The 26,167-nt window shown below is 60.2% G+C and overlaps 1 protein-coding gene and 1 long non-coding RNA gene across 4 annotated transcripts; one reads left to right on the top strand and one right to left on the bottom strand.

The window, feature by feature from the left end:
* Window positions 1-3,437: 3,437 nt before the first annotated feature.
* On the bottom strand, window positions 3,438-16,812 carry KLF15 (KLF transcription factor 15). 3 transcript variants are annotated; one of them, XM_060023209.1, is made up of 3 exons: window positions 16,652-16,812; window positions 11,389-12,489; window positions 3,438-4,547 (listed from the first exon to the last, which is right to left on the bottom strand). In XM_060023209.1, the coding sequence occupies exons 2-3, from the start codon at window positions 12,462-12,464 to the stop codon at window positions 4,385-4,387; spliced, it is 1,239 nt and encodes a 412-aa protein (XP_059879192.1). In that variant the 5' UTR covers window positions 12,465-12,489; window positions 16,652-16,812; the 3' UTR covers window positions 3,438-4,384. The 3 variants fall into 3 exon arrangements, with proteins under 3 accessions (XP_059879192.1, XP_059879191.1, XP_059879193.1); XM_060023208.1 differs by lacking the exon at window positions 16,652-16,812 and adding an exon at window positions 13,714-16,262; XM_060023210.1 differs by lacking the exon at window positions 16,652-16,812 and having other exon boundaries at window positions 11,389-12,639.
* Window positions 16,813-18,965: 2,153 nt separating this feature from the next.
* On the top strand, window positions 18,966-23,968 carry LOC132432587 (uncharacterized). The gene is made up of 3 exons (XR_009520941.1): window positions 18,966-19,016; window positions 19,697-19,857; window positions 21,415-23,968. It is a non-coding gene; the product is annotated as an uncharacterized lncRNA (long non-coding RNA).
* The last annotated feature ends 2,199 nt before the right edge of the window (window positions 23,969-26,167 follow it).

Genomic DNA, 26,167 nt, shown 5'->3' on the forward strand with positions numbered 1-26,167 from the left:
CAGGTGTTAGGTATCAGTATGTTATGTTATGTACGGGTATGCCATATGTTATGCATTCGTGTATTATATATGTTGTGTATTAGTGTATCCTACATGTTACATATTCGTATGTTATACATGTTATGCGTCAGTATCTATGTCGGTTGACCCAGACTCTGATCCGGAGCCGCCAGCTCTCGGCCCCCTGCTCTCTGCCCTCCACAGCTGTCTCCCTCATGTCCCTCCTTCGTTCACCACCAGGTTCTGGAAGGTCTGTGTGAGTTCGTCTCCAGGGCAGCACGCCTACCGCAGGTTTTGGTTCCGCTGCTGCCCTTTTTCTTCCCTTGAGATGCCCCTTCGTCCCTCCCATCGCTCTGTCTACCCCGTCCTGGCGCTCTCCTGTTTCTGCCTGGGATCTCTTCGTGCCCTCCCAGGAGCCACGGGACTTTTCACCTGTTGGCAACTACAGGAAACCTCCGCAGATGCCTTTCTGGTCCCGCCGTGGGCCTCCGAGGTGTGTGTCTCTGTCTTCTGAACGCTGCTCTCTAGGCCACCATCCGTGTGTTCCTAACAGCCCCCTGGCGTCCAGTATCCCTCTTGCCTGACCTCAAATACAGCAAGATCTTTTCAGCCTTGGTGTTTGTCAGAGCCCGACCTTGCCCCACGCTCGGGCCCTCACACGCCCTTCAGAGCCCCCGTCCCACCGGCTGCCGAGGAGACAGCAGGCCCCTTCCCGGCAGCTCCTCTGCTGTGCCCACTGCCCAGGCCTGCAGGACCCTGAACGATGGAGCATAAGGAGAGCTACAACCCCTGCAAGCCCCGACCCCGGGCCTTTCTGCTTCTGCCCCCCAACCCCGTGGCACTTGTATGGACTCTGGGCCCCTCCGGGCATAGACGATGGTGACATCACAGGGTTTGTTTCTTGTTTACATTCGTCCGTATGAGGCAGGGACCTGCCGTTTGCGGTCGTGCTGGTCACACAAAGCGCCTGCAGGGTTTCCCCTAGTGAGACCCTGCTGTCTCTGGAGGCCTGACTGGTGGTCCCATACCTGCTGTGACACCCATTCTGAGAACGTGGACAAAGCCACGGGGCCACCACGACTTACCCGCTGGGCGGGCGCGCGGCCGAAGCCGCACCCCTCCCCTGCGCTCCTTTCCCCGTCATGGAAGCCCCAAATTTAGCTGTGCTCAGAACCTGCCAGATTAAGGCTATGTTGTCCAGCTTTCCTTGCAGCGAATGAGGCTGTGTGATTAATCCTGGCCGAAGGGACATCAGTGGACAGGCCTGTGCCGTGTGTGGGGAGCACAAGCCCTGGACTGCTCTTTGCGGGCGGGTGCGGGGCCCCCGGGGCGCCAGGCTCGAGGGCAACGAAGAAGGTGCCCGGGAGCCTCAGGGCTGTTTCAACGGAGAAAAATTCGCTTCCGCGGTGCTGGGGTCTCTTTGTTGCGGCAGCCCAGCCCACGCTGCCTGGCACGGTCTCCAGAGATGTGCCTCCCCGGCCTCTGCCCGCCGTGCGGGATGGCCCCATGCAGGGCCGGGCGGTGCCGGGCTGCTCAGGCTGGCTCTCTGCTCCGCAACCTTCCGGAGTCCTATTACGAACTGTTGCGGGCACACTGGGCCTGCAGGCCAAGAAAAACACTCCTCTTCCGGCCACACAAGTCACAAAGGGTGACAAAGGTGGTGGCGGGGGTCTCCCAGAGGTGGCCAAGCCAGGAGCCTCCACAGCGCTCTGGACTCTGTGGCGCTGCCAGGGGCCACGGCACAGGACAACCGAGGCCCGGCTCCCGGCCCTCCGTCCGGCCGACTCAGGCTCACGCCCTGGAAAGGGTCTTCGCGGCTGTTCTGTCAGCAGCAGGCTGCCACCTGGGGCTGTCACGCCTGTTCTGCGGGGTCAAGAGGCTCAAGAAACTCCCCCAGAAGGTGGGCGAGGATCAAGAGGGGGTCCTCGTCACCACCGTCCCTCCCCTCCGCGCCCCCGGCCAGCGCAGACGCCCAAGGGGGTCTGGAGCCCAGGCAGAGGGCGATGGCTTCGCCACCCGGCACACACGGCCAGCCTGGCTTCGGCCCGGACAGAGGGCCAGCTGGGGGGCCGCGGCTCTGAGTGGGTGGCTGTTGGGGACAGACACCGAGAGCAGGTGAGCGGTGTCCCGGGTCAGCGCCCAGCCCCACACGTCTGTGTGCTCACGGGCTCCTCCAGTGTGACCATCCCGGTGGCCCGTGGCCCTCTTATCTAGGCTCCACTGCTTCTTTATGGATGAAGAAAGCTCTACGTTAATGCACCTGGAAATCAATGCCTCGCTTCCCCACAGCATGTTTGGCCACAGAGAGTACGTCCGGTCAGGGTCAGAGGGCAGAGGTCACAAGACCGAGTCCTTTCCCCAGGACCAGGGCCAGTCGGGATGGGGTGCCCATTCTCAGATGGTCTGTGCTGTGCTGGGCACACCTGCCCGCTGCACCGACAGGAAAGACAGCTGTAGCGAGAGGTTCCCAGGTCAGCGGGGACGGTGGCCTCCACCTCAGTAGAGGCACAGAGTACCCGTGCAGACATGCACACGTACACACGCACACGCCTTGCTCCACCTCTCCGCTGCAAACCCACGGAGCTTCGCCACCTGCTCCAGGTCCGAGGGTGTCACTGAGAGCCCCCTGCCCGACGTGCCTCAGGCCCCGGGAAAGGACGGCCTCCACGTCGTGTGGACAGAGAACTGGGCAGCCCTCTCGCTGTGGTGCCCAATGCGGCTGCCCTGCCCCTCCTTGCTAGCTCTCGGCCCCTCCTTGCTCTCTGGTCCCCGCCGGCCCTGCTCCCAGCCCGCCAGGGCGTGCAGATGGGTCCAGGCCTCAACCTCATCTCCCCAGAGCTCGGAGCAGCTGGGCTGCGTCGAGGCGGCAGCCTAACCCCATGCACTGGCCATCCCCCCCTCCACGCGCCCCCCCACCTCCGGCGTCTGCCTCCGCCTGGTCAAGACTCCTAATCGGTTCAGAAATCGCAAGTGGACATGACGTGCCATCTCCTGGAGGGGTTCGAGGGGGGAAACGGTCTGCTCCACACCCCCGCCACGGTGCACACGGTAAGTGCATGATACATGCTCCATGCACACAAGGTGGGAAGTACCAAGCCAGGGTCTCAGACGGGAACTCGGGAGCGGTGGCCCTGTGTGCGGGACCTGGCCTGCGGTCTCTTCCCACAGTGATGCTGGGATGGGGCGGCCGTGGGTCTGTGGAAGGGAGGCAGCCCTCCAGGAAACCAGAACGAGCAGAGACCCAGCCCATGGTGTGGAAGTGGGGCTGTGGGGACCCTGCACTCCTGGACCAGGGGCTGGACACCCAAGCAGCCTTTGTATCCCTCCGGGTACACACCACGGTCCCCTGAGTGCTGCGGGTGCAGACACGGAGACTCAGCCCCCAAATCACGCCCGTTCCTGGCAGAGCAGAGGGAAGCAGCACACGAATGCCACAGTTATCAAGGTCTTTTTTCTTTTTATTGGCAAAGTAAATATATTTTTATGAAGGACCAAAGAAAATATATATAATTGTAACATATGTACACCAGCTTATAGATTTTATTTCCAATTTACACAATGTTGACATGTTATTAAAAGATTTTCTGTAGAGGCACCTATGTACATTTTATTTACATACATTCATAGGATGTGAAACAAACCTCTCAGAACAAGCTAGTTCATTTGATATTAATTTCTAGACAAAATAAGGAATGCGTTTCTAAATCAGGGTTTTGGGAGGCTCTATCTAGCTCTTCCACACGCAACGCAGCGGCTCCCCTCTCCTCTTGAAGGTGACCCTGGAGGCTGCCGTCTGGATTTGTCTGGAAACAGGATGAGGGGCTGAGCCACACCGGTACCGTCGCCCTGGGGCAGACCTGCATCTGTCCGTCTGCCCTGCACACTTAACTCAAGCACATGCACTGCCACCTCGCTGAGAGGGGGCTTGTCCCCCAATCCCACATCCACCCGGAGGCCAGGTCCTGCACCCCACAGCTCCCCACCGTAGCCTCCAGGGGTCAGGCCAAGGGAGGCATCTTGGACAAAGCCACGCTCACACTCCATTGCAGCCCCGGACGTCTGGCCTACTTCCTTCTTCCCAGCACGGCTCCCTCCGGGAACTGACATTTCGAAACTGCACACGTCTTCGGCCCCAGCAATCGAGCGCTAGCCCTGGCCCAGGCGGGGAGCCCAGCGGGAGAGCGGCCGGGCCGCAGGAAGGCACTAGGGCCCCCAGGCCGCCTCCGGGCCCCCCCAGGCGGGGGCGGGTGGAGGCCTGGGTCCGCATCCCCGGGCCCCAGAAGGTGGCCTGGAAGACGACAAGTCCCTCTGAAGGAGGCCAATAACTTGTTGCTACAAAGTACCGGGCGGGGCAGGTGGTCAGGCGGCTCCGGCCCGGTCGGGGTCAGGGCCGAGGCGCACGGCTGCTGCGGGGGAAGCGGTGCACCTTGACGTGCTTGGACAGGTGGTCGCTGCGCGCGAACTTCTTCTCGCACACGGGGCACTGGTAGGGCTTCACGCCCGAGTGCGAGCGCCGGTGCCGGGACAGCTCGTCCGAGCGCGAGAACCTGTGGGACAGGGCGGTGAGCGGCCGCACCACTGCAGCCCCCGGGGCCGGAGCGCTCGGGGTCCGCTGGGAGGGTTGCTGTCCCCCCCTCCCCCGCTGCCCCTCCGGCCCCTCCAGGGAGGCGAGAGCAGCCGACAGCAGGCCTGTGCCCGTGCTGGGGCCTGAGGGCCGCTGGTGACCCCACAGGCCCCCGACTGCAGGTGCACCTCAAGCCCCCCTTACACCAGAACTTGGGGCTCCTGTGAGTGTCCGCACGGGCAGCCCTCCCCCGCGAGAGGAGACAGGCCCGGGGACGAGGCCCCTGCCCAGCCCTGCAGGGAGCTCCCAGCTCCTCTGTCGCTTCCGCCACGGAAGAGGAAGGGCCCTCAGACTTGGCCCCCACGACCCCTGGACCCTACTTTCCTAAAAGCTGGGCCCCCTGAGATGTCCCCAAGCAAAACTGCACCCCTGCGAGGTGTTCCTGAGGGTTTAAATGGTTTCCCTGCAGCCTTCCTATTGTGGCCCCCACCAGCGTGGGAGCCCAGAGGCCACTGGGGAGAAGCAGCTGCTAGGGGACCCGAGCTGACCACAGGGCTTAGCTGTCGTCACTGACTTCAGGCACTCCAGGCTCTCCCCACTCCCGACCCTGGGCCAGGCAGTGAGACCCCACCCTCCCTACACACGCTCTCCTCCTCTGTGCTCTGCCTACACGACCTGCCCTTGGCCTCTCTCACTCCAGGACATATGCACGTACTGTTGTACTGTTCCCTGTCTGGAATGCTCTTCCCGCCGACCCATCCCTTAGAGCGCAGCTCAAATGTCACTTCCTCAGGAAAGCCCTCCAGGACTGCATCCCATCCTCAGCTCCCATGGCACTGGGCACTTCTCTTTTCTGGCCCTGGCCACTGTTGCAACTTCAGTTTTCAACTTTTTGATGAATGTCAGTCTGTGCCACTAGACCGTCAGCTCCATGACGAAAGACATACACGCCATGGCCGGCCCAGTGCCAGCGCATGGTAGGTGTCCAGTACATGCATTTATGCGAAAGAGCGGACACGGCGGCGCCCTTGGGAGGATAGAAGCTGTCAGTCAGTCCTCTCCTGCCCCAGAACACACATGCACACGATGCACACTGCGTACACATACATGCCACACGTGTGCACAGCATGAACACAGCTGCACGCACTCACACGTGTGCACACCACAAAGATGGATATGTGAACACGTGCACACGTAAGGACATGTGAACAGGAGCACCCGGCCCAACAGCCCTGTCCGTGGGCCACGCGCGAGGTAGGCGACGTGGCGGCCCGGAGCCGCTGTCCCCCACCCAGCCCAGGCCGGGGCTGGCAGCCCACCTCGGGCCTGACCCTCTGTGTGGAAGCCTTGGTCCCACAGCCTGCTGAGGGCCAGGACGGTCCAGCAGCACAAGCCCAGGGAAGGCTCAGGTGGAGGGCAGGAGGGCCTCAGCACCAGATGGGGAGCCCGGCCCGGCGTCCCTCAGCCCCTCCGGTGCCAGGGTCCTGCCCCACGGCGCGATGCGGCCAGGCTTCTGTGCTTGGAGGCTGGCGCTCCACCTCCCATCCCAGGGAGCCAACCGGGGCAGGCAGAGAGCAGTGCTCTTGGCTACCTTTGCCAATAAGGAACTGGCCCGTCTGCCAGGTGAGGAAACTGAGGCTCAGAGCAATGAGTCCCTGATCCAGGGTCACCAGTGACAGAGCAGCCGAGGCCAGAGCGAAGGTCCTGCACAGCGCCCTGCCTGCCCTGCTCCCCGCAGAAGGCCTGGCCTCCTCCACAGAGCCGCGCCAGGCGGCGTGCGCCACTGCAGCCCCGTGCAGGCGGGGAGCGGCATCAAGGCTCCTGGCCGTCAGGGCCCGGGCCACCTGCCCCCAGCGGAGCCAGGCCTGCCCCAGGCGAAGGCTCCAACAACGCACCCTCCCGGCCAGGGAGCCGGGACCGGCCTCCCTGGACCGACGCCAGCACAGCGAGGGCTCGAAGGGGACGAGGGGCTTGCTGGGGTCCCAGAGCCGGTGGGGTGGCCAGATGGCTCAGGCCCCCCCACCCCAACGGTGAGCCTGCGTGGCCCTGAGCAAACTCGCCACCTGTCCTGGGCCTCAGAGTCCGTCCTCTCCCGTCCAGTGAGGTCCTTGGGATTCCTGCCCACCTCCCAGGACTTGTTTCAGAGGCCAAAGTGGTGACACAACGGCCACAGCGGCCTCTCATCAGGGGGGTGCTTGGGAGGGGCAGGTAGCCGAGGGACATCCAGGCCTGAGAAGAGCTGTTCCCAGACACACACCCCCTCCTCTCCCTGTAGCACAGGGGCCCTGAGAAGCCCCCCGCCGCACCCCCCCACCACTTTCTCCCATATGGCAGCCGTCACGGGAAGGGGCCAGGTGGGCAGGAAGCTCTGCTACCTACTGCCTGGACCACCCGGGCACGTCACCAAGCTCTCTGAGGCTGCTCCTCCTGGACACAGGGAGGGGCAGACTGGCCGCAAGGACCGCGAGGGTGCAGAGGCCAGGAGCGCGGAGGGCGATCGCTTGACGGCTGTGAGCTGGGCCCTCTTGAGTCACGACCATGATCGGTGCTGCTGGGGTGCAGGCCAAGGAAGCGCAGGGGTCCAGAGGACGCTCCGGAGCCGCCCCTCCGTCAGCCAGGAAGCCACCGCTGTGCACGGTCAGGCTAACGGTGCCCCAGGGTCATGCAGTGCGCGACCTGCCCGACAGCACTCGGGCTCTGCGACTGCAGGGAAGGGTCGTGGCAGCGGGGCCGCAGCTTCGGATGCTGTCCCTGGCTCTGCAGCCTCAGCCTGCCAGCCTCCTTCTGGGCCCTCCCGCTACGTGGGGCTGCTGGACGTCGTTAGTATCCCTATTAGCTGCGGCAGGAGAGCACTCTCTGTGGATGAACAGGACTTCCCGCTGCACGGAACTGCGTCCAGGAGTGAAGCAAGGAAATCTCTGGGAAGGTGGCAAACAGCTCTTCCTGGATGGTGAGATCCAAATAGGGACAGTCTGGCCCCAGCCCCTTCCAGGGCGCCGAAACCAGGCCACTACGGGGAAAGAAGAGGGCGTACTGGGCTCAGGACCAGACACCGCAGGAAGGGGCGGTTGGTGACCTGGGCCAGTGATGACCTTGGGGGACGCCATTCACGGCCCAAAGGTGTGCAGGGCAGGGCACAGGACACGACGCCACGGCCAGAACCAGCCCCAGAGGAGGAAGGGTCAACTGCTCGCCAAGACCACCAGGAAGAAGGGAGGGGTCTGGGGGCGGTGAGCTCCCCACACGGAGGGCAGGCCTGGCTCAGGGCGAGGTCCACCCCCCACTGGAGGTGTGGAGGGGGCTGCAGAGACATCCTGAGGCTACAGGCGGGCTGAGGGCCTGGCTCTGCCACGTACCAGCTGTGTGACAGTGGACAACTTCCTGAACCGCTCTGGCCGCAATTTCCCCCTCTCTAAAATGGGACGACAGGCTGATGCCTACTCGTGGCCTTGCAGCACGTCAGGAGCTTTTGTTTCGCTGTTGTCACCCCTCCGCTCTGTTCTCCCGGCCCATACGCCTGAGGCCTGGCAGCTGACAGCCTTGGGGAAGAGATGACTGACATTAGGTGCCCAGGGGGAGGGAGAGGGCCTGGGGCTGCATGTGGGAGAACTGTGCTGGCCACAGCGTGGGTGGGTTGTGCTCTGTCCCGGCGGGCGCATGACTTGATCATTCTGGGCTTCAGCGTCCCCCTGTGTAAAATGTGATGGTGCCGACACATCATGGGGCTGTTGGGAGGCCTCAAAGAGCCCGTGACACGGGAAGGACAAAGCCAGAACCATCGCAAGACTGACGACAGCTACCACTGAAGGAGACCCCCGGAGACACGGGGCACAGAGAGGGCCGAGCACGCCTGCGCTGCGGAGGGGAGGCTGGCGAGCACACCGTGTGCCCGTGGGCCAGAATGAGGAGTTTGGACAGGAATCTGAGTGTACCAAAGTAGGCCTAAACGCCAGAGTAGGTAATGAGCCCCCCGTGGAAGGAAGTATGCCAGAGTAGGTAATGAGCCCCCCGTGGAAAGAAGTATGCAAGCAAGTATGGGGATTTGTGGAGGGAATTCCAGCTCTGAGAGTCTTAGAACAGTGCCTGGCATTCCGTGAGTGCTTGTGAGCTGGTGACTGTCATGTTATCCCCTGTCCTGTCCCGACGGAGCTGCCCCAAAGCCCATCTATCCTCCCACCCAACTGCTGGAAGGACTCCCTCCACCTCTGTCCCTCAGCTGGAGGCTATGAGCATATTTAAGGGACACTCACGTCACATGCACATTCCCAGGGGTTCAGGATCCCCGAAGACCAACCGGGGTGAAACAGCCCTTCCAAGGGGCGGGCGCCCTCAGCTTCCGGCCAGGCAGTGCGTCTGCCACATGTGACACCATGAAGGCCAGACCCAGACCTGGGAGAAGCTCCAGGAGTGGCTGACGGCAGGGACGGCTCCCAGGGGGCTCCGGGGAGATCTCACTGTGCCAGGCACCCACCATGCCTGCCCCTGCCGAGGGGGTCCTGGGCAAGACCCGTGCAAGGGCTCAGACAGTGGCAGAGCTGAGTCCCCACCATACAGCTCCTCCCATGGGGAACTCAGCCCCTCTGAGGCCACCGTGCCGGGGCTGAGTCCGCCCCCCTGTAAAGCACTGTGGGCTGAGTGTCCCGTCTGCTCTCTGGGGCAGCCCAGAAGGGCACAGGTCCTCTCCTCCTGGGGAAGCGGGCTGGCGGGTGGCCTTGACCAAGACCACACCTTCCCGCCCTGCGGCTCCACCCAGCCTCACTCTGAGCGGAGGGGCCCCTTCCTAACAGTCAGCAGTGGCCGGGGACGGTGGCCGGGAACGTGAGGCTGCCCCACGTCTCCACAGCCTAGCCCCGCCACGAGGAGAACGCAGGCCGAGCCCTGAGTCTTGGGTGCCTCTGACCCGGAGTGCCGCCCCCGTGGAAGCCGGGCCAAGCCCCTTCCGGGTCCTTCTCACACCCTGACCTCGTATGAGAGCGACCGCACAACGCCTGGGAAGGGGCGCTGCTGTGCACCCCTGCACGCACAGCCCTGGCAGGCAGTGGCAGGGAGCAAGTCCTCACTTTCCAGATGGGAGACGGAGGCTCGCCCAGGGGACCACTGGAGGGCAACGGTGGGAGCGGCAGATCGGGGGCTGGGGCTCCGACCTTCGCCACCAGCTGCCCCACCCCAGGCGTCAGGACGCCCTCTCCTGCAGCTGAGCCCCTACACGGCCCCGAGTCTGACCACTGAACACGGCACCCCGCCAGCCCACAGGCCCCACAAGCTGCCCCGTAAGTACACCCGGCCGGGAGGCGGGAGGCCCGCGGGGCTGGGGCTGGGGCTCTGGAAGAAGCCCTCAGGTCTGTGGGCGCCTTTGGAAAAGCCCCTTCTCTGGCCAGCTCAGCACTCCATGGCGAGGGGCCGCCAGCATCACATCCAACACTCAGGTCACAGCTCCCAGCCACGCCACAGCCTTGGCCAGCCGGGACTCTGCGGCCAGCACCTCTGCCCAGGGGGCCAACTCTCAGATGAGATCCCAGCAGGAAACAAAAGCTGCAAACTGTCCCCCGTGTGCTGTGTGCACCCACGCACACACACGCCCAGGGTACAAACGTGCCACGCGCACACGCACCATCACATTTGGTCACGCAGCAGAGACCCACGTGGAGACGGCAAGGTGCACACACGAGCCCGCACACACAGCCACACGCCCCTCGTGAGGTCCGGTTCTGCACACGGAAGAGCGTGCCTGTTGTTACACGCACACACACGTGCGCGCGCGCACACACACACACACACACACACACACACACACACACATGGAAGCTGCACCAGCCAAGACCCAGACTGTGTGGGCAGCACACGCACCTCCTGGGCAAGCCAGCTTCCTGCAGGGAGGGTGTCCTAAACAGGGGAGAGCCGCCGGGGGCACCCCTGAGCGTGTCGGCTCCCGACCTGCTGCCTGAGCTTCAGGAAAAGGTGGACGTGCCCTCTGAGAAGGTGGGCCCCCCGGGGGCCTGGGGGAGAGCCACAAGCGTGCCGCCCAGCTCGGCCTCCCATGGGCTGGGGAACCCTGGGCAAGCCCCCACCCCCACCCCTTGGAGAGCCGGTTCCCCCACGGTGCCGCCCCCACCCCCACCCCTTGGAGAGCCGGTTCCCCCCACGGTGCCGCCCCCACCCCCACCCCTTGGAGAGCTGGTTCCCCCCACGGTGCCACAGAGTCGAGAGCCTGGAAGGAGTCTCCCGCCCACGGTGCAGCACCCCTAGTCTGGTCCTCGCTCTCCCTTGGCCTTTCTGGCTTCCCAAACCCACCGCCAGGTACCCCGTGCGGAGCACAGCCTAGGTGCCCCAGGACCCTGTAAAGACAGCTGGCGCCTCTGGTCGGGCTGTGACTTCTCTAATCTGATGCCTGGCTTCAAGTCCCTTCTGCAAAGTGGCGCGCCCTTGGGCAAGTTACTTAGCTGCTCTGTGCCTCTGCTTACTCAGCCGTAAAGGAGAGTAAGGGTGGTACTTACCCTTGGGGGCACCCCGAGGCACGAGGAGCGGTGCACAGGGCTGCAGCCGCCCTGCACTATTCTGAGCTGCCCCGTCACTACCATGAGAGCCCTTCTGTGTGGCCCAGCCCCTCTCCTCCAGCAAGGGCGCAGCCTTACCTGGTCACCGTGAGACTGCAGACCAGGGATCTGGAGGCACCAGAAAACCTCTGGGCGGTGTGCCAGCTCTGGCCCTGCCCCTGCCCACCCCTCTCTCCCCTTCCTAAGCAGCCTTATCTAAGGGTGGGGAGTGTGGCCTCGGCAGCACAGCCGGGAGCGTGGAGACGCCCGGCCTGCCGCCGCCATACTGACCTCCAGCCGCAGCCCGGCCAGGTGCAGGCGAAGGGCTTCTCCCCCGTGTGCCGGCGCAGGTGGGCCTTGAGGTGGCTGCTTTTGGTGTACATCTTGCTGCAGCCGGGGAAAGTACACTTGTGCATTTTGATGAGTTCTGCCGCCGGGTTCTTGGGGAACTTCTGGCCCATGAGGAGGCCGGCGGAGCCGGGCCCCAGGGGTCCCGACCCAATGGGCTTGGCGGCGATGGGCACAGGGGCGATGCGCACGAACTTGGAGGGCAGGTTCAAGCTGGAGGAGGGCACCGCCTGGGGCACCAGCGTGAAGGTTTGCCCCTGGATGTTGACCAGGAGCTGGGCCACCTTGACGCTCTCGGCGGCCTGCCCGGGGGAGACGGGCTCGGCGCCAGATTCCTGCTTCACCTGCACCGGCTGGATCTGCAGCAGCACGGGGATGGGGCCGTCGGGGGCGGGACCCCCACCCGCGCTCTGGCTGCCGCCCACACCGGCTCCCGGCGGGGGGGCACAGCGCTCTCTCCCACTGGCCCCAGGATGGAGGTAGCTCCTGTGTGGCCCGGCGGAGAGCTGGCCGCGGGCCTCCAAGTCCTTGCTGTTGCTTTCTGGGGCCTCCTTCACCCCTGGCTCCATGTTCTCCTCCAGAAACTCTTCGATCTCCTCCAGGGTGGGCTGGAAGGGCCTCGGGACGTCATCGGGGTCTCCCACAGGAAACTCGGGGAAGGAGAAATGCTCCCCCTTCACAGGTGCCGGTGCTTTCCGCCAGGTCCCCCAGGCCATGGGGCCGCCGTTGGCCCCAGCGCTGCCACCACCGCCGCCGCCGCCCAGCGTGGCCTGGGACAGCAGGAAGTCCAAGATGCTGTCCTGGCCCTCGGCCCCGGGGCCGCCGCCGTAGCAGGAGCAAAGGGCTTGCGAGTCAGGGCTGGCACAGGAACAGAGGCTGGAGGCGTCACTGTCGTCCTCCGAGAGGGGCGAGGGCAGCATGTGGTATGCCCGTCCGCCGGCCAGCCTGTCACCCAGGTAACCAACGGGGTACTTCAGCGACGAGAAGGTCTCGTCCACTGGAAGCAAGTGGTCCACCATGCTGGCCTAGCCGTGCCGGGGGCGGCTGCGGAGAGGAAGGAGGAGGCCCAGTCAGGAGGGCAGCGTGCTCACCCGCCACCTTGGGGGCGCCTGACCCCACTCTGTGGCCGGCCACAGCCGCCCACTGCCGAACGTCTGGGTCCTGCGTCCATCCTGGCTCACGGGAGAACTCTGTCTGCAAGAGTGTTTTCTGAAATTGCACCACCTGTTTGCAAAAGTGCTCTCCAAGCCCATTGCACAACCCGGCTCTTGTGGTTGCACAGAGATTTTCCAGAACAATTCTGGGAAGGAACATGCGTGTGTCTGCAAGTGACTGGGTGTGAGTGCACGGGAGGGAGAGGGTGAGCGTGTGAGGAGGCCCTCGGCACCCCGAACAGCCAGGTGGCACCCCCGTCCAGCTGAGCAGAGTCACTGCCATCCCAAGGACAACCGACCTCAGCCTCATTCTTGCAGAATCACTGGAGGGGGCAGGAGAATGGCCACCTGCCCTCTGACCCCGTGCTGCTGCAGCTTGGGTAGGGTTTCCAGATTAAGCAAATAAAAATAAAGGCCACCCAGTTAAACCTGAAACTCAGATTCTAAAGAATGAGCAACTTTTTTTTTTTTTTTGCGGTACGTGGGCCTCTCACTGTTGTGGCCTCTCCCGTTGCGGAGCACAGGCTCCGGACGCGCAGGCTCAGCGGCCATGGCTCATGGGCCCAGCCGCTCCGCGGCATGTGGGATCCTCCCGGACCAGGGCACGAACCCGTGTCCCCTGCATCGACAGGCGGACTCTCAACCACTGCGCCACCAGGGAAGCCCTGAACAACTTTTAATATGTGTGTCCAAACGTTAGATGGGGCAGGCTTATATTAAAGAATTATTTCATCTGAGATGCAAATATAACTGGGCAGTTTGTATTTTAATCAGGCAAGTCTAGTTGGAGGCAAAAAATTAGACGCCCTCACGGGCTGTTTCCCCATCTGAAGGGGGACAGCCCCCCACCCTCCAGTTCTTGGACCCCTCCTGTCTCAGCTGCCTGCTCTGTGAATCAGGGAAGGCAGGGACAGGCCTTCACAAAACGCTCTCAACGGGGCCGGCACCTTCCCCGGGGCTTTCCTAGCGGTGCAAGGGCCAGGCCCTGTGGCGGTAGCCCGAGGGAGCAAAAGGCACCCAGGTCCCAGAGCCCAGCTATTATCTCCTTTGACTTCACAACTGCCTGCTGCATGGAAAATAAGACCCCTTGGGCTGCACCCCGTGGATCACTCACCACCTCAGGAAGGCCCAGCTCACGCCCGTCTCCCTACTGGACCAGGGGCTCCATGAGGGCAGGCTGGGCCGTCGGGTCGCAGCTGTGTCCCCAGCTCCTGGTGAGGCAGCTGGTGCCCAGGAGGGGCTCAGAGAACGTCAGCAGAGAGGAGAGGGGGAAGCTGAAGGCCATGCTGGGTCCGGTGTCCAAGGAGAGTCAACAGTGTCTGGCTGTGACAGGGCCACCTCTGCGGACCTTTGTCCCCACCCAGTGACCATAGCGGGGTGTTTGCTGAGGTTGAGGAAAGGGTGTTCTGCACCCAAAGCCAGAGAGTCTCTGCTGCCTGGCATCACGTCTGTACCCACCCCCTTGCTTTGTCTCGAGCACCAGTCCTGCACCTGGCACCCAGCACTGCCCAATGGTCAACAGGCCCAACCAGGGGCAGGGACCTCCCAGAGCCAGGTCATCATTAGTGACCTTGGGCAAGGCCTCGCTCTCCCAAACCTCATTTTCCCATCTGTTCCATGCTCTGATGACCGTATCCAGGAAGCTAAGGCAAGGTGACAAGTTTGCACCCAGGGGAGTTTTGCAGGAGAACGTTTGGCCTTTTGGTTTTAAATATTCAGCTAAGCATTTAAAACTGGGAGTTTAAAAACATACACTATTCACCAAATCGGGTGCTGAGAAGGAATGAAAATGCCAGATAATGTGAAGAACAGAGTCCACACTCAGCCTGAGACCCCCCCTCTCCCCTGTCGCCCACGCTGAGCTCCTGCCTCTGCAACTTACCAGCTGTGTGACCTTGGGCAGGTGGCACAACCTCTCTGTGCCATGTTTTGGATGGGGATCCTGCCAACTGTGCCTAGTTCCCGGGTTTTTGTACCACCAATGAGCTAACACACGCTGAGCACTCACTACAGGGGCAGGCGTCCATGCAGATGCCCGTCAGGACTAGCCTTCAGGGTTAGCCTCAGTGGGTGAGTATGTGGTCTTTCTGCCCCTCTGCTGTGATGCTTAGGAATCCGGGGACTCCAGCCTTCCTGGAACCAGGACTGGGGCGGTAAGGGGCAGATTGGGCCGTGTTCCTGCCCTTGAAACTCTCCCCTGAAATGTGATCACTAACTGAATATTCCATGATATTAAGGAATTACAGTTAATATTTTTAACTGTGATGATGTATTGGGGTTGCTACACACTTTTCAAAGGACGCCTTACATTTTAGAGATATAAACTGAGGTATTCACAGATTAAATGATACCAAAGAAATAGAGGGGGAAATAAATAAGTAGAGTAGGGCGGGGTAGGAGGAAACTTACAGATTCCCAAGGAAATGGGACCCAATCTCGTCCCAGCAGCCCAGCACCTGGACCCTGCCCATCCGCCCCAGACCTCAGCTCCACCTGCCCCGCTCGCACTGGCTGTGCCCCAAGCTCACCAGCTTCATGGCCTCAGGCCAGGGCCCTGGCTGTTTCCCCTCCGTGGACCCCTCTTCCCCAGCACTCTAGGAGGGAGTACCTTATTTAGATCTCAGCTCATAAGTCACTCCCCGTGGGACCTCCCTGATCACCCTCGGTTACACCACCCCACATCGCAGTCTTCCTAACAGTCGCCACTGCCTGAAACTATCTTAGTTATGTATTTGTGTACCTCATTTTCTGTCTACCTCCCCACCAGAATATAAGCCGTTCTGACTGTTACCCCAGAGTCTGAAACAGGACCTGGCAGAACTTTAATGACTGAGTGAAAGGGCTGGGGCCGGGGTGGGGAAGCAGCAGCCGACCGCCTGGGTCCTAAAGCAGGGCTCATCGGCCTGGGTGGACGCAGGCACTGAGAGCCCAGTAGGGGCTGCGGGGTGCCGGGCGCCGGCCCTGAAACACAGCAGCACGTGGCACGGCGAGAGACGCAGGCTGCGTGCAGGGGGAGGGACGCCCTGTTCCGGACTCCGCCCCTCCCCGGCCCGGCCAGGCCTGCTGTTTATCCTCCCGGGGACACAGCGGCTGCAGGAACAACATGTAATTGATAACAAGCCCAGCGCCGGCCAAGGGCCTTCCATTGGGTCAGCGTGAAAATCACGGGGGCGGCGGGCGGGGGCCGCCCTTCAAAATAAGAGTCTCCACTCCCGCGCCGCCCCGCAGGCCCCAAAGTCGCGAGCCCAGCGTCCTCGCACCTGTGGGGCGGCGGGGCTCCCCACGAGCCACCCGGCCCTTGAGGGGAAGTGATTTCAGGGGCTCAGGTACTTGGGGATTTTGTCACCCGGGCCAGAAAACAGCGGGGGTGGGGGGAGGTCCACAGGGGGCCGACCGAGGGGAGAGAGAGCGAGCGGACCGCTGCGGCGAGCGGGGTGGCTTCCCCGCTCCGCTAACCGCGCGGGGGTGCGAGTTCCTGCCGTGTGACTGCGTGTGCGGGCCGTGGTGAGAGCCGGGAGGGGCGTCCGCGACACGCTCGCGCGTGGAGCCGCGTGGTGTCCCCGCGTGAGTGGGAACGTGTGTGGGAAAGGGGGGCAGGGGGAGCCTGGGGCGCCGCCCGCGGGGCACCGAGCCCTCGGCCCGCGCCCCCTCCCGCGGGCCGGCTGCGGTGACCGACAGTAACCCCTCCGCCCCTCCCCGCCGCGCGCCCGCCCGCAGGCCCCGTCGCGCCCGCCATATGGGAGGCCGGCCCGCGAGACGCGCACGGACACGCGGGGCCAGGCGCCTAGGCAGCGGGCCAGCCGCGCGGGGAAAGTGCCGGTGGGCACGTGGGGTCGCTGACCCACCAGCCTGTCCGCCCCCGGCCCCGCGCGGGGCTACCCCGCTCCTCCGACATTTCCTCCGACGCTCACGCGGAGCCTGGGACAGCCGTGCGGGCGCCCGGCCTGGCGTGCAGAGGCCCGCCCGCGCCCCCCGAGCTCCCCTGCGCCCCGCCAGCCCCCTGCGCGCCAGGCCCGGTCCACTCGCGTCCGTCCTCGCCGCGCCGCTCCCACCTGAACTCGGCGCACGGCCGGCCGGCAGCCAGGCCCGGCGGTCCCGGGGCCCTGCGGGCTGCGCTGGGGGCGGCGGCCGCGCGTCCTGCACTCGCTCTTGGTCGCCCCGGCCCGCGTCGCTGCGGCGGAGCCCCCGCCGCCGCCGCCCGCTCGGCGCTCACTCCCGGGCTCACGTGACGCGGCGGGCGCCGCGAAGGCTCGCAGGAGGCTCGGCCCCGGGCGCGCGCCCCATTGGCCAGCGCCGCGCGTCACGCGCCCCGGCCCCGCCCCCTCCGGCCCCCTCCCTTCGCAGTGGACTCGCGGCGGCCGCGGTGTCCGTTCCCGAGGCTCTAGCCCAGGTGAGAACGTGGGGCTCCGAGAAGGGCCCACGCGGGGTGGGCGCCGCGGGGCAGCCCCGGCCCGACCCGCTCTCCCCGGCTCCCACCTGCAACCCCGAGCGGGCCAACAGGTAAAGCCAGGACTTGTCGGGGACGCTGCTGGAGAGATGCGGGCGGGTGTCCGGCCAGGTGAGCCTCCCGCTCCCTCGGGAGAGCGCGCTCGCTGGAGTCCGCAGCAGCCCCTCGGGGACAGGAAGCACGAGGCGCAGAGTGAGCGGCCCAGGAGACACGTGAGCTGAGGGTGCCGCTCACCCAGCGCGCCCTTTAACCACACCTGTCGGATCCTCAGGCAACATTCTACAGATGAAGAGAAGGACTCTGAGGCCGTGGTCCTCCCAGCACACAGCTGGTAAGCAGGGAGGAGGGGTGAGCAAGCCCGTCCGTCTGCCCCGAGAAGGCATCTTCCGGGCAACCAGGTTGGTGGGCAGAGAGCGCCTTCTACGGAGTTGCATCCTTTCCCTTCCTGGCTCTGGAGGCGGAGAGCGTTTCCGTTCCTCCCCAGGACACTGCTAGAACCGCAACTGATAGCCAGGACCTGTCCAGGCTCTCTGGAAGGCTGTGGGTCTGGGCTCCCAAGTACATGCCGGGCACTGGATCCTGCATCCCGGGGCCATCCCCGCGCACACAGCAGTGCCAGGGATGCAGCTCCTGCTACCACGAGGGGCCAAACTGGGGCTTGGCCGGTGGGTTTGGAGGACGCTAGCGTCGAGGATGATGATGATAATGATGCTGTCTGCACTGCCCGAACGTTCATGGAGGCCGTGGCCAGAAGCTGCAGAACAGACGGAGTTCACCCTTTCCTATAGAAGAGACAGAGGTCTGGAGGGTTCAAGCTCACTGCCTTGTCGCCTGTCATTGGTCCTTTGCTCCTCACACACTCTCAGGCCAGTGTCCCCCATCTCTTTGGTGAAAATCACACCGAAAAGTGAGAAGAAGCTTGGAAACAAAGACACATCCATAGCTTCAGCACACAAGGAAGCTTCGGCACGGGCTAGTGAGAAGCTGAGCAGAGAAAGGCAAGCACTGTATGGTCTCACCTATATGTGGAATCTAAAGCAGAAACAAAAACAAAATGATAGAAAAAGAGATCAGATTTATCAAAGGAAGGTGAGGGGGTGGAATTAGAGGAAGGTGGTCGAAAGGTGCAAACTTCCAGGTATAAGAGAAGTAAGTACTAGGCATGTAATGTACAACATGATAAATATAATTAGCGCTGCTGTGTGTTATATATGGAAGTCATTAAGAGAGTAGATCCGAAGAGTTCTTATCACAAGGAGAAACACCTTTTTTTCTCCTTTTGCTTTTATTGTATTCGTATGAGAGGCTAACTAAACTTATTTTGTGGTAATCATTTCACAAAATACGTAAGTCAAGCCATTCTGTTGTACACCTTGCACTTATACAGTGACATAGGTCAATTATATCTCAATAAAACTGGAGAAGAAAAAAAGAAACTGAAAAACAGCCAAGATGCTGTGTTACAACCTGAGTCAGATCATGTCCCTTCTTGACCCAGAACATTCCATGGCTCCCCCCTCACCACTGCCTTCAGTGCTCTACAGGGTCGGCCCCCATCCTGACCCCAACCTTCCCTGTACTCCTCTCCCCCTTGCTCACATCCCTCCCACCACAATGGCCCCTTGTGGCCCCTCCGACACACCAGGCACAATCCCACCTCAGGGCCTTTGCACTTGCTGTTTCTGCTGCCTTTGTAAGCTCTTCCCCCGTGGCTCTATCACCCGTTCAGATGTTACCTTCTCAGGGAGCCCTGCCTCGACCACCCAATCTAACATGTTCACACTCTCCCTAATGTTTCCTCTTTCCCTATCCTGTTGAATTTTCTTCTTGGTACTTATTCCCTGCTAACATATTATATATTTTAGATTTTGTTTCATTTGCTTTTTGTCTGCTCCAATAGAGTGTAAATTCCACCAAAGCGGTGATTTCTGTCCGTTTGGTCCCTTCATATCTCCAGCACCAAGCACACAGTAAGTGCTCAATTGTTGAATTAATGAATGAATTTCTGAAAGACTTAAAGCAAGCATGGTCAGCTTGAGAGAAATTAAACAGTGCTGAGGAATCTAGGCCAAACAGGTTGAGGAGTCGGTCACTGGCGAAATTAGGAGACCAGCTGTCCCCAAAGAGACCCAGAACGCCCCTGACTAGGTGCCAGGGAGCTGCTTTGTACAGGTGCCTCCTACCTGGCCCCTTCTCCCCCCCACTCCAGCACCACCTTGGCCTGGTTAAGCCCATTCATCCCTCAGATATCAGCTCCCCTTAACTTCCTTAAGGATGCGGTGCCATCTCACCCTTGCGTCCCACCCGCAGGCTAGCTCGGGGCTCCCGTGCCTGTCCTTCGTGGCACAGGGCCTGGAGTAGAGGAGGGGCTCCATCGACTTGGGTTGGCTGAATGAATGAGTGAATGAGTGAGTGAGTCAGTGCATGGGAACACTGGCAGCTCAAGTGCCTAAAGGTCCACCTGCCCGGCCACATGTAGCGCTTACCCCAGGTCCTGTCAGGGTAGGGCAGGTCTCCCGATGATGCGGGCAGAATCTGTTAGCAGGAATTCCTCGCCAAGGAGAGGAGAAAGAGGCCAGGTGGTGCTCTTCAAAACAGAGGTGGTATACTCTTACGTGTTGATTGCCTGTCTCTCCCACTATCTGACAAGGTCCCTGAGAACATGGACTTGGGTTTTTTCTTCACTGCTGTGTCCCCAGAACCTAGGACACTTCAGAAATATCTGTTGAGTGAACCAAGACAGTCCCGTAAGTCTGTCGCACACCTCGTCCCTTCTTGGCGTCTGCTTCTCTGAAGATGAGAGCCACACAGGTACAACTTCGTGGGGTGTTCAAGCATTAAATGAATTCATTAGTACAGAACTTAGAAAAGTGCCTGGAACTGAGTACATATCTCTGACCCCCAGCCCCGCGGAGCTCCTTCTTAGGGAATTCATCCCCCGTCTGCAGAAGACTTCTGTGACCTTCATCGACCAGGGCTTCTAGGGTATCCTGAGAAGGCTATGCTCCCTCCGACCACAGGGCCTTTGCACCCACTGCTGCCTTTGTTGTGGACACTGTGACCCTCCTTCCCCATTAGCTCCTACTCATTCTCTACATCACATCTCAAATGCCACTTCCTCAGGGAAACCCTCCTGGACACCTTCCCATGCTCTCCCAACACCATGTGCCTCTCCTTCAAAGCATCCCTCAAGCTTTGTCCACTTATGTGTGTGCTCGTTTAGTTCATGCTTGTCCCTCTGTGGCAAAGTCCTCACATACTCACTCTCCCCTTCCTAGAACTGCCAGTTCTCAGCAGAGCAGCGTTGCCCTGAAGAAAGCTTGCACTTCACAGCCTCCCTTGCGGCTGACCAGCAGGAAGTGTGGGCAGTGGCTCTGAGTTCCCTGCAAAGGGAAGGGCAGCCTCTTTCCAAGTCCTTCCTCTGTGCTGGCTGGAAGGCGGGATGCAGACAAGGGTGGGGAGTGACAGGTGCAAGGAATCCAGAGGGGTGGGGAGTGACAGGTACAAGGAATCCAGACCCAGACGGTGTCCCGGAGCAGAGTTGCCTCTCCAACATGGGCTTTCAGGAGAGAAAATTAAAGTCTCCGTTGTTTAAGCCCGAATTGCTTTGAGTCTCTGTTTGGGGGACAGTTGTCCATCTGCAGGACAGGAAGCTCTGTGAAGGTGGGGAACGCATACATCTTGGTTTCACAATATCCTCCTGCACGTGGAAGGGCCTTGATTAGTGTCTGACAAATGGATGGCTGAGCTCTTTGGGGGCCGGGTCATTTCTTTGTCATCCTGGTAAGCCCGCAGCACCCAGCTTGTGTCGGCAGGGGTGGGGGTGGGGGTGAGTGTCCAGTAGAACTTCCTGTGATGGAGAATGTTCCCTCCATCCCTGTTGTCCAGTAAGGTACCACAGGTGGCTGGTACCATATTGGACAGTGCTCGTGGAGCTGGCGGGGAGGATAGAGAGGATGTGGTGCAAATCGGCCCCTCCTCTAAGAGACCACCCAAGCTGGGCGGACATCTGCCCCGACCCTGACACAAGGCAGAGGGGCTTCGAGGCCCTGCTCCTGGCCCTTCGGAAGGTCGTGTTGAGGCATCACGTCATGGTGGCGGCAGAGCCAATCACAGCCGCCAGACCTTCCTCGTCACCGGTTCCGGCCGACTCACCCACCCACCATCGCGGCCCGGGAGGGAACTTTATCTGCCTCCCAGCAAGGGGTCTCTAGCAGCCTGACCAGGTCCTGGTTAGACCCACGACATGCCGAGCCTACGCTGGGCATTTCACAGCCACATGCTCTGAGACGGGGCCCACTGCACGCCGGGCCTGGTGCTGTGACGCACAGGCCAGTCATGACTGCCTCAACTCTTTGCATTTTACAGAAAAGAAAGCTGAGGCCAGAGAGGTAGAGCAACTCACCCCAAGTCACACAGCGCACGCAGCGCAAAGGCAGAGCTGGAGCCCACGCCTACCTCGCTCCAGGTGCTGTTGCCTCTCCTGGTCTCTGGGCTGCCGGGCTCGGCTGCCGGACGCTGTGCGTTCCTGCTCTACCCACCGCGCCTCCCAGTACAGATGGATGCCGCAGAGGCGGACGGCAGGCCCACACCACCCTGCGGTCCACCTGGAAGAGCGGCTCCACTCACACCCCAAAGTGGTCAGAGCAGCATCTACACAGTCTCGGTGTCCCAGAAGGGTGTTCTCCTCGAAGGTGGCTGCCGCCCAACCACCCCCCACCCCCGGCAAAGAGACAGAGGAGGAAGGAGTCCTCCTGGGAAATAGTGTAATGGACACGCTGGCTGGACGGGGCAGGAGCCCCTGGGCAAAGGTTCAGTGGGCAAGGGCAGGAAGGGGGCCCAGCACTGTGCTATGCTCTTGAAACACGTGATTTTATTCAACCCCCATAACTCCTCTCCTACTAGGTCCATTTCACAGATGGGAAAACAGAGGCATAGAGAGGTCACTTACTCAGGATCACACAGCCAGCAGGAGGCGGTGCCCCTGTTCCACCAGAAAATAACAAAGTAGTGGGAGTCTGGGAGGTCTGCTGCTTCCTGGAGAAGGCTTGAGACCCTGGGGCTGGGAGGGCAGGGGAAGGATCTAGAGAAGTTCCCTAACAAGGTGGGGAAGGGGTGGGGGCAGGAAAGGGCTGAAGCACAGCTCGGGCAGTGACGCCTGGCACCCACCCATCCCATGTCTTCTGTCACTGGGCCCTTCCTGTCCTCGCCCCGCAGCTTGGGGGAGCCCGCTGTACCCAGGCTGGGCGAGTGAGGACCAGAGGTCATGGCTCTGCAGGTCAAGCAATGACCGTCGAGCCGGGCTGAGCCAGGACACTATGGGGCGACAGGACGGAGGTGGCTCAGAGACTGGAAGCAGCAGCGTCGTGAATAAGGGGGGGTCTGTCCTGCTCCACACATGGAGCCCAGGCTCCCCGCACTGGGCGCTGCCCTCCCACCTGGTGACTCACAACCCCCTACGTGAGCCCCGGCCGCTGGGAAGGGGCAGGATGAGCCGGGAGCCCAGAGACCTGGGTTGGTCCCCACCCCCCATGGGTCTGTTTTCTCCTCGGCACCGAGAGTTTGGCCAAAACCACCTCTGAGGGGTTGTGTTGGGAGGACTCTGAACCCACAGGTCTTCTAAGGCAGCTGAAGGACTTGTGAAATCGGGCTGCAAGCGGCTCCCAGACCTGGGGCTGAGGCCCGGAGGTGGGCGGGTGAGGGGCGACAACGGCGCCGCGGGGTGAATCTGTGACACAAGACCAACCACTGTGAGACAGGAGCTGTCAGAGAACCAGAGAGAGCTCCCGAAAATGGGAAAACTTCAGCACCTTCACGAAAACCCAAGTGAGGCTGATCTGCAGAGTGGACACCCCTGAGAACCAAACTGAAGGTCAGATGGAAAGTGTGGAACTCCACAGCTGAGCTCAGGGTGCACTGGGCGGCAATCGGGTTCACGTTCAGAAGCAGGGGCAGGTGGAAACCGCCCCCGCCCCCGCCCCCGCCAGGCCCGGGCCCTCCTGGCGGGGCGTGTTGACGGGGTGACGGGGTTAATGAGTCACTCTTGCCCGGCTAAAGTCCTCCAGGGTCAGCGTGTGCGTTTCAGGCCAACTGAAGCCTCACCCCCCATCCCCACTCCCCGGGTGCCCGTCCTGAGCTTGCAGGGTCACTGGCTGTGACCCGTTCAGGGCAAACAGCAAGGAACCAAGGGTGCGGCTGGGAAGTGACTGCCGAGGGGCACAGGCCGGCGACTTCCCAGAGAGGGGTGTCCGCGCAAGAGTCCTGGGCTGCCCTGAAGGCCAGAGTCGGGAGGGATTCCTCCTCGCTTCAAACCAGTGAGGGAAACACTGGCTCATGTGAAAAACAGACGTAAGCAGATGTGGAAACGGCCTGTCCACGCCAAGGGAAATTTCTAACCTCACCACTTGATCAAAGAAACACAAATTGAAACAACATACCCTTTCATCCAATTGACATATAACTTGAAAACATCCAAGGATGTTTTAAAGTTATAACACTGTTGCAAAGAGGTGAGATTGGAACATTCCCTGAAAGCGGCCTTATATTACATACGTCACTCCGGAGTCAGTAAGTCTCCTTTTAGAACCTGATCGCAAAGAAATGACCAGATTTGCGGTCAGATTTATGTACAGACTCCTTCTTCCCAACAGTACTTACAGTTGAGAAAAATGGGACACCAACTAAAGTCCAACAAAAGGAAAACTGATAATGAACTATGCCCTGTCCGTGCAGTGGAATATCATTTATCTATTTCAATCAGGTTTTTAAAAGACTATCATCTCGGGTTCGTGCCCCGGTCCGGGAAGATCCCACATGCTGTGGAGCGGCTGGGCCCGTGAGCCATGGCCGCTGAGCCTGCGCATCCGGAGCCTGTGCTCTGCAGCGGGAGAGGCCACAACAGTGAGAGGCCCGCGTACCGAAAAAAAAAAAAAAAAAAAAAGACTATCTGATGAAAGTTAAAGTGAAAAAAAGCAGGATGCAAAACTCTATAAAGGAATTACTCTAGATATGATTATGTAAAGAAAAAACATATTTGCAGAAAAAATTAGAAATAGATATCAAAATATTTACAGTGACGGTTTTTAAAAATATTTACTTTGGAGTGATGGAATTACAATTTATCTCTTTTTAGCATTATCTCTTTCGCTTTTCCAGATTTTCTATGATGAATTTATATAACTTCTATAACCAGAAAAAAATATGGTTTTGTTGAACGTCTGTTTGTGCAACTTAGTATGTTATTTTTGCAATAGTTTTTTTGATTAGTATAAAAGTTAATGTTCTTACTGCCCAAAATATCAGGAAATACAGGCAAGCATAAAAAAAGGAAAACAAACATTCATAATCACATCATTGTTGACATTTCTTGCTGTATTACAAAAATGGAAACATATACTGCTTTGGGGCCTTTTAAAAAAATGTGGCTAAAAACACGTAACGTAAAATTACCATTTTAGCCATTTAGGTGTACAGTTCAGTGGTGTTAAGTGTATTCACATTGTTGTGCAACCATCACCACCATCTATTTTCAAATTTTTTCTTCTTCCCAAACTGAAGCTCTGTCCCATTGAACACCAACACCCCATCCCCTCCCCCAGCCCCTGGTACCCACCCTTCTATGAATCTGACTCCTCAAGGGACCTCATATGAGTGGAGTCACACGGTATCTGTCCGTTTATGACTGGCTTAGTTCACCAGGCGGAATGTCCTCGAGGTCCATCCGTGTTGTCGCATGTGTCTGAATTTCCTACCTTGTCAAGGCTGAAGAATACTACCTTGTGTGTACAAACCACATTTTTGTTCTATTCGCCCGTTGAGCGACACTTGGGGTGCTTCTGGAGTCTTTTTAAAACAGAACAATAGATGTGTACTTCTTTCTACGCCAATAACGATAGATTAACAGCTGTCATTTAAAAGAATTGCCTAGCGTTCTGTACAGGTGGCACCATCATAATTTATTCCGTTCTTGAGGGACATTTATGTAGTTTCCGGTTTTTCACCGTCCTGTACAAAACTGCGAGAAATCCCCCCCCCCGTGTGCACGTCTTTGTCTCCTTAGCCTCCTATTTCTTACAAATAAATGTGAAAAGTGAGATTTCTGAGTCAAAGGGATTTTTAGCTTTGATATTTGTGACCAAGTCATCCTCCAGAAGCCGCGATCATCTGGACCCCTGCTGTCAGTGAGCCCAGCTCTTCATCAGCACCGAATAGCATCACTTTATAAAAAGTGACAACTTGTTCGGTCCGTTTTTGCCAGTGTGACAGTTTTGTTTTTTTTTTTCCAGGAGATGCCGTTGTTTCCGTCCGCATCCCCCGGATTACTGGGGAAGTTCGGTGTGTTTGGCGTGTGTGACGGACTCTCAGCGGCGGCTGCTGCTTTGTGCACTGCCTGCTTCCACTCTCCACTCTCTGGAGCCACGTGGAGCTCTTTCTTCCTGGCAGGTATAGACACCCGTGTGGGCAGGTGTGTCGATCTCGTGGTCACATATGTGACTTCCGTGTCCCTGGAGTCGCAGGATTCCCTGATCTGTGTAGCCAGGTGCTGTCGTGGACTCTGCCTTTGGTGTCGTGTCCTTGGGGACCATGTGCAGATTTTCACACCTTGCCTGTGCACGGTCCCAGGTCACCTCCCTGCACTGTCTTGGTTCCGTGTTTCCATCAGCCTCTCTATCCTGACGGGGACGTGTGAGGTGGAGCCCCGGGCGCCTGCCCGTACCCCCCCCCCCCGCCCTTCCCCCGTCAGCACCTCCCCCGCAGGGCTGGGCTTTCATGATCCACCTGTGGGAAGAGAATGACTCTCCTTCTCTGATGGATGAGGCTGTCCCAGAGGCCTTTGCTTTCAGAAGAGGATTCAGGAGCGGCTACCAGGTGAGGGGGCAGACGCTGGCATTTCAGGCACTGCCATGGTCCCAAGTGACGGACAAGCCATCGTGGGACAAGGAGCCGCTTATCCACGGCCACAGCACCGGTGCCACACCCCGCCCGTGATTCGTGGTGATTTATTACCTGCGTCAAGCCGCCCATCAGTCTCGCAGCAGGTCCGCTGCATTGCGTCCCTCCGTCCTCCAGCCAGGCGGTGCTGCCTCGACTTCCACGGTCAAGAGGACCCGCGGCGGAGGCG

This window comes from Delphinus delphis, chromosome 10 (genome assembly GCF_949987515.2).
Source record: "Delphinus delphis chromosome 10, mDelDel1.2, whole genome shotgun sequence".
Taxonomy (NCBI): domain Eukaryota; kingdom Metazoa; phylum Chordata; class Mammalia; order Artiodactyla; family Delphinidae; genus Delphinus; species Delphinus delphis.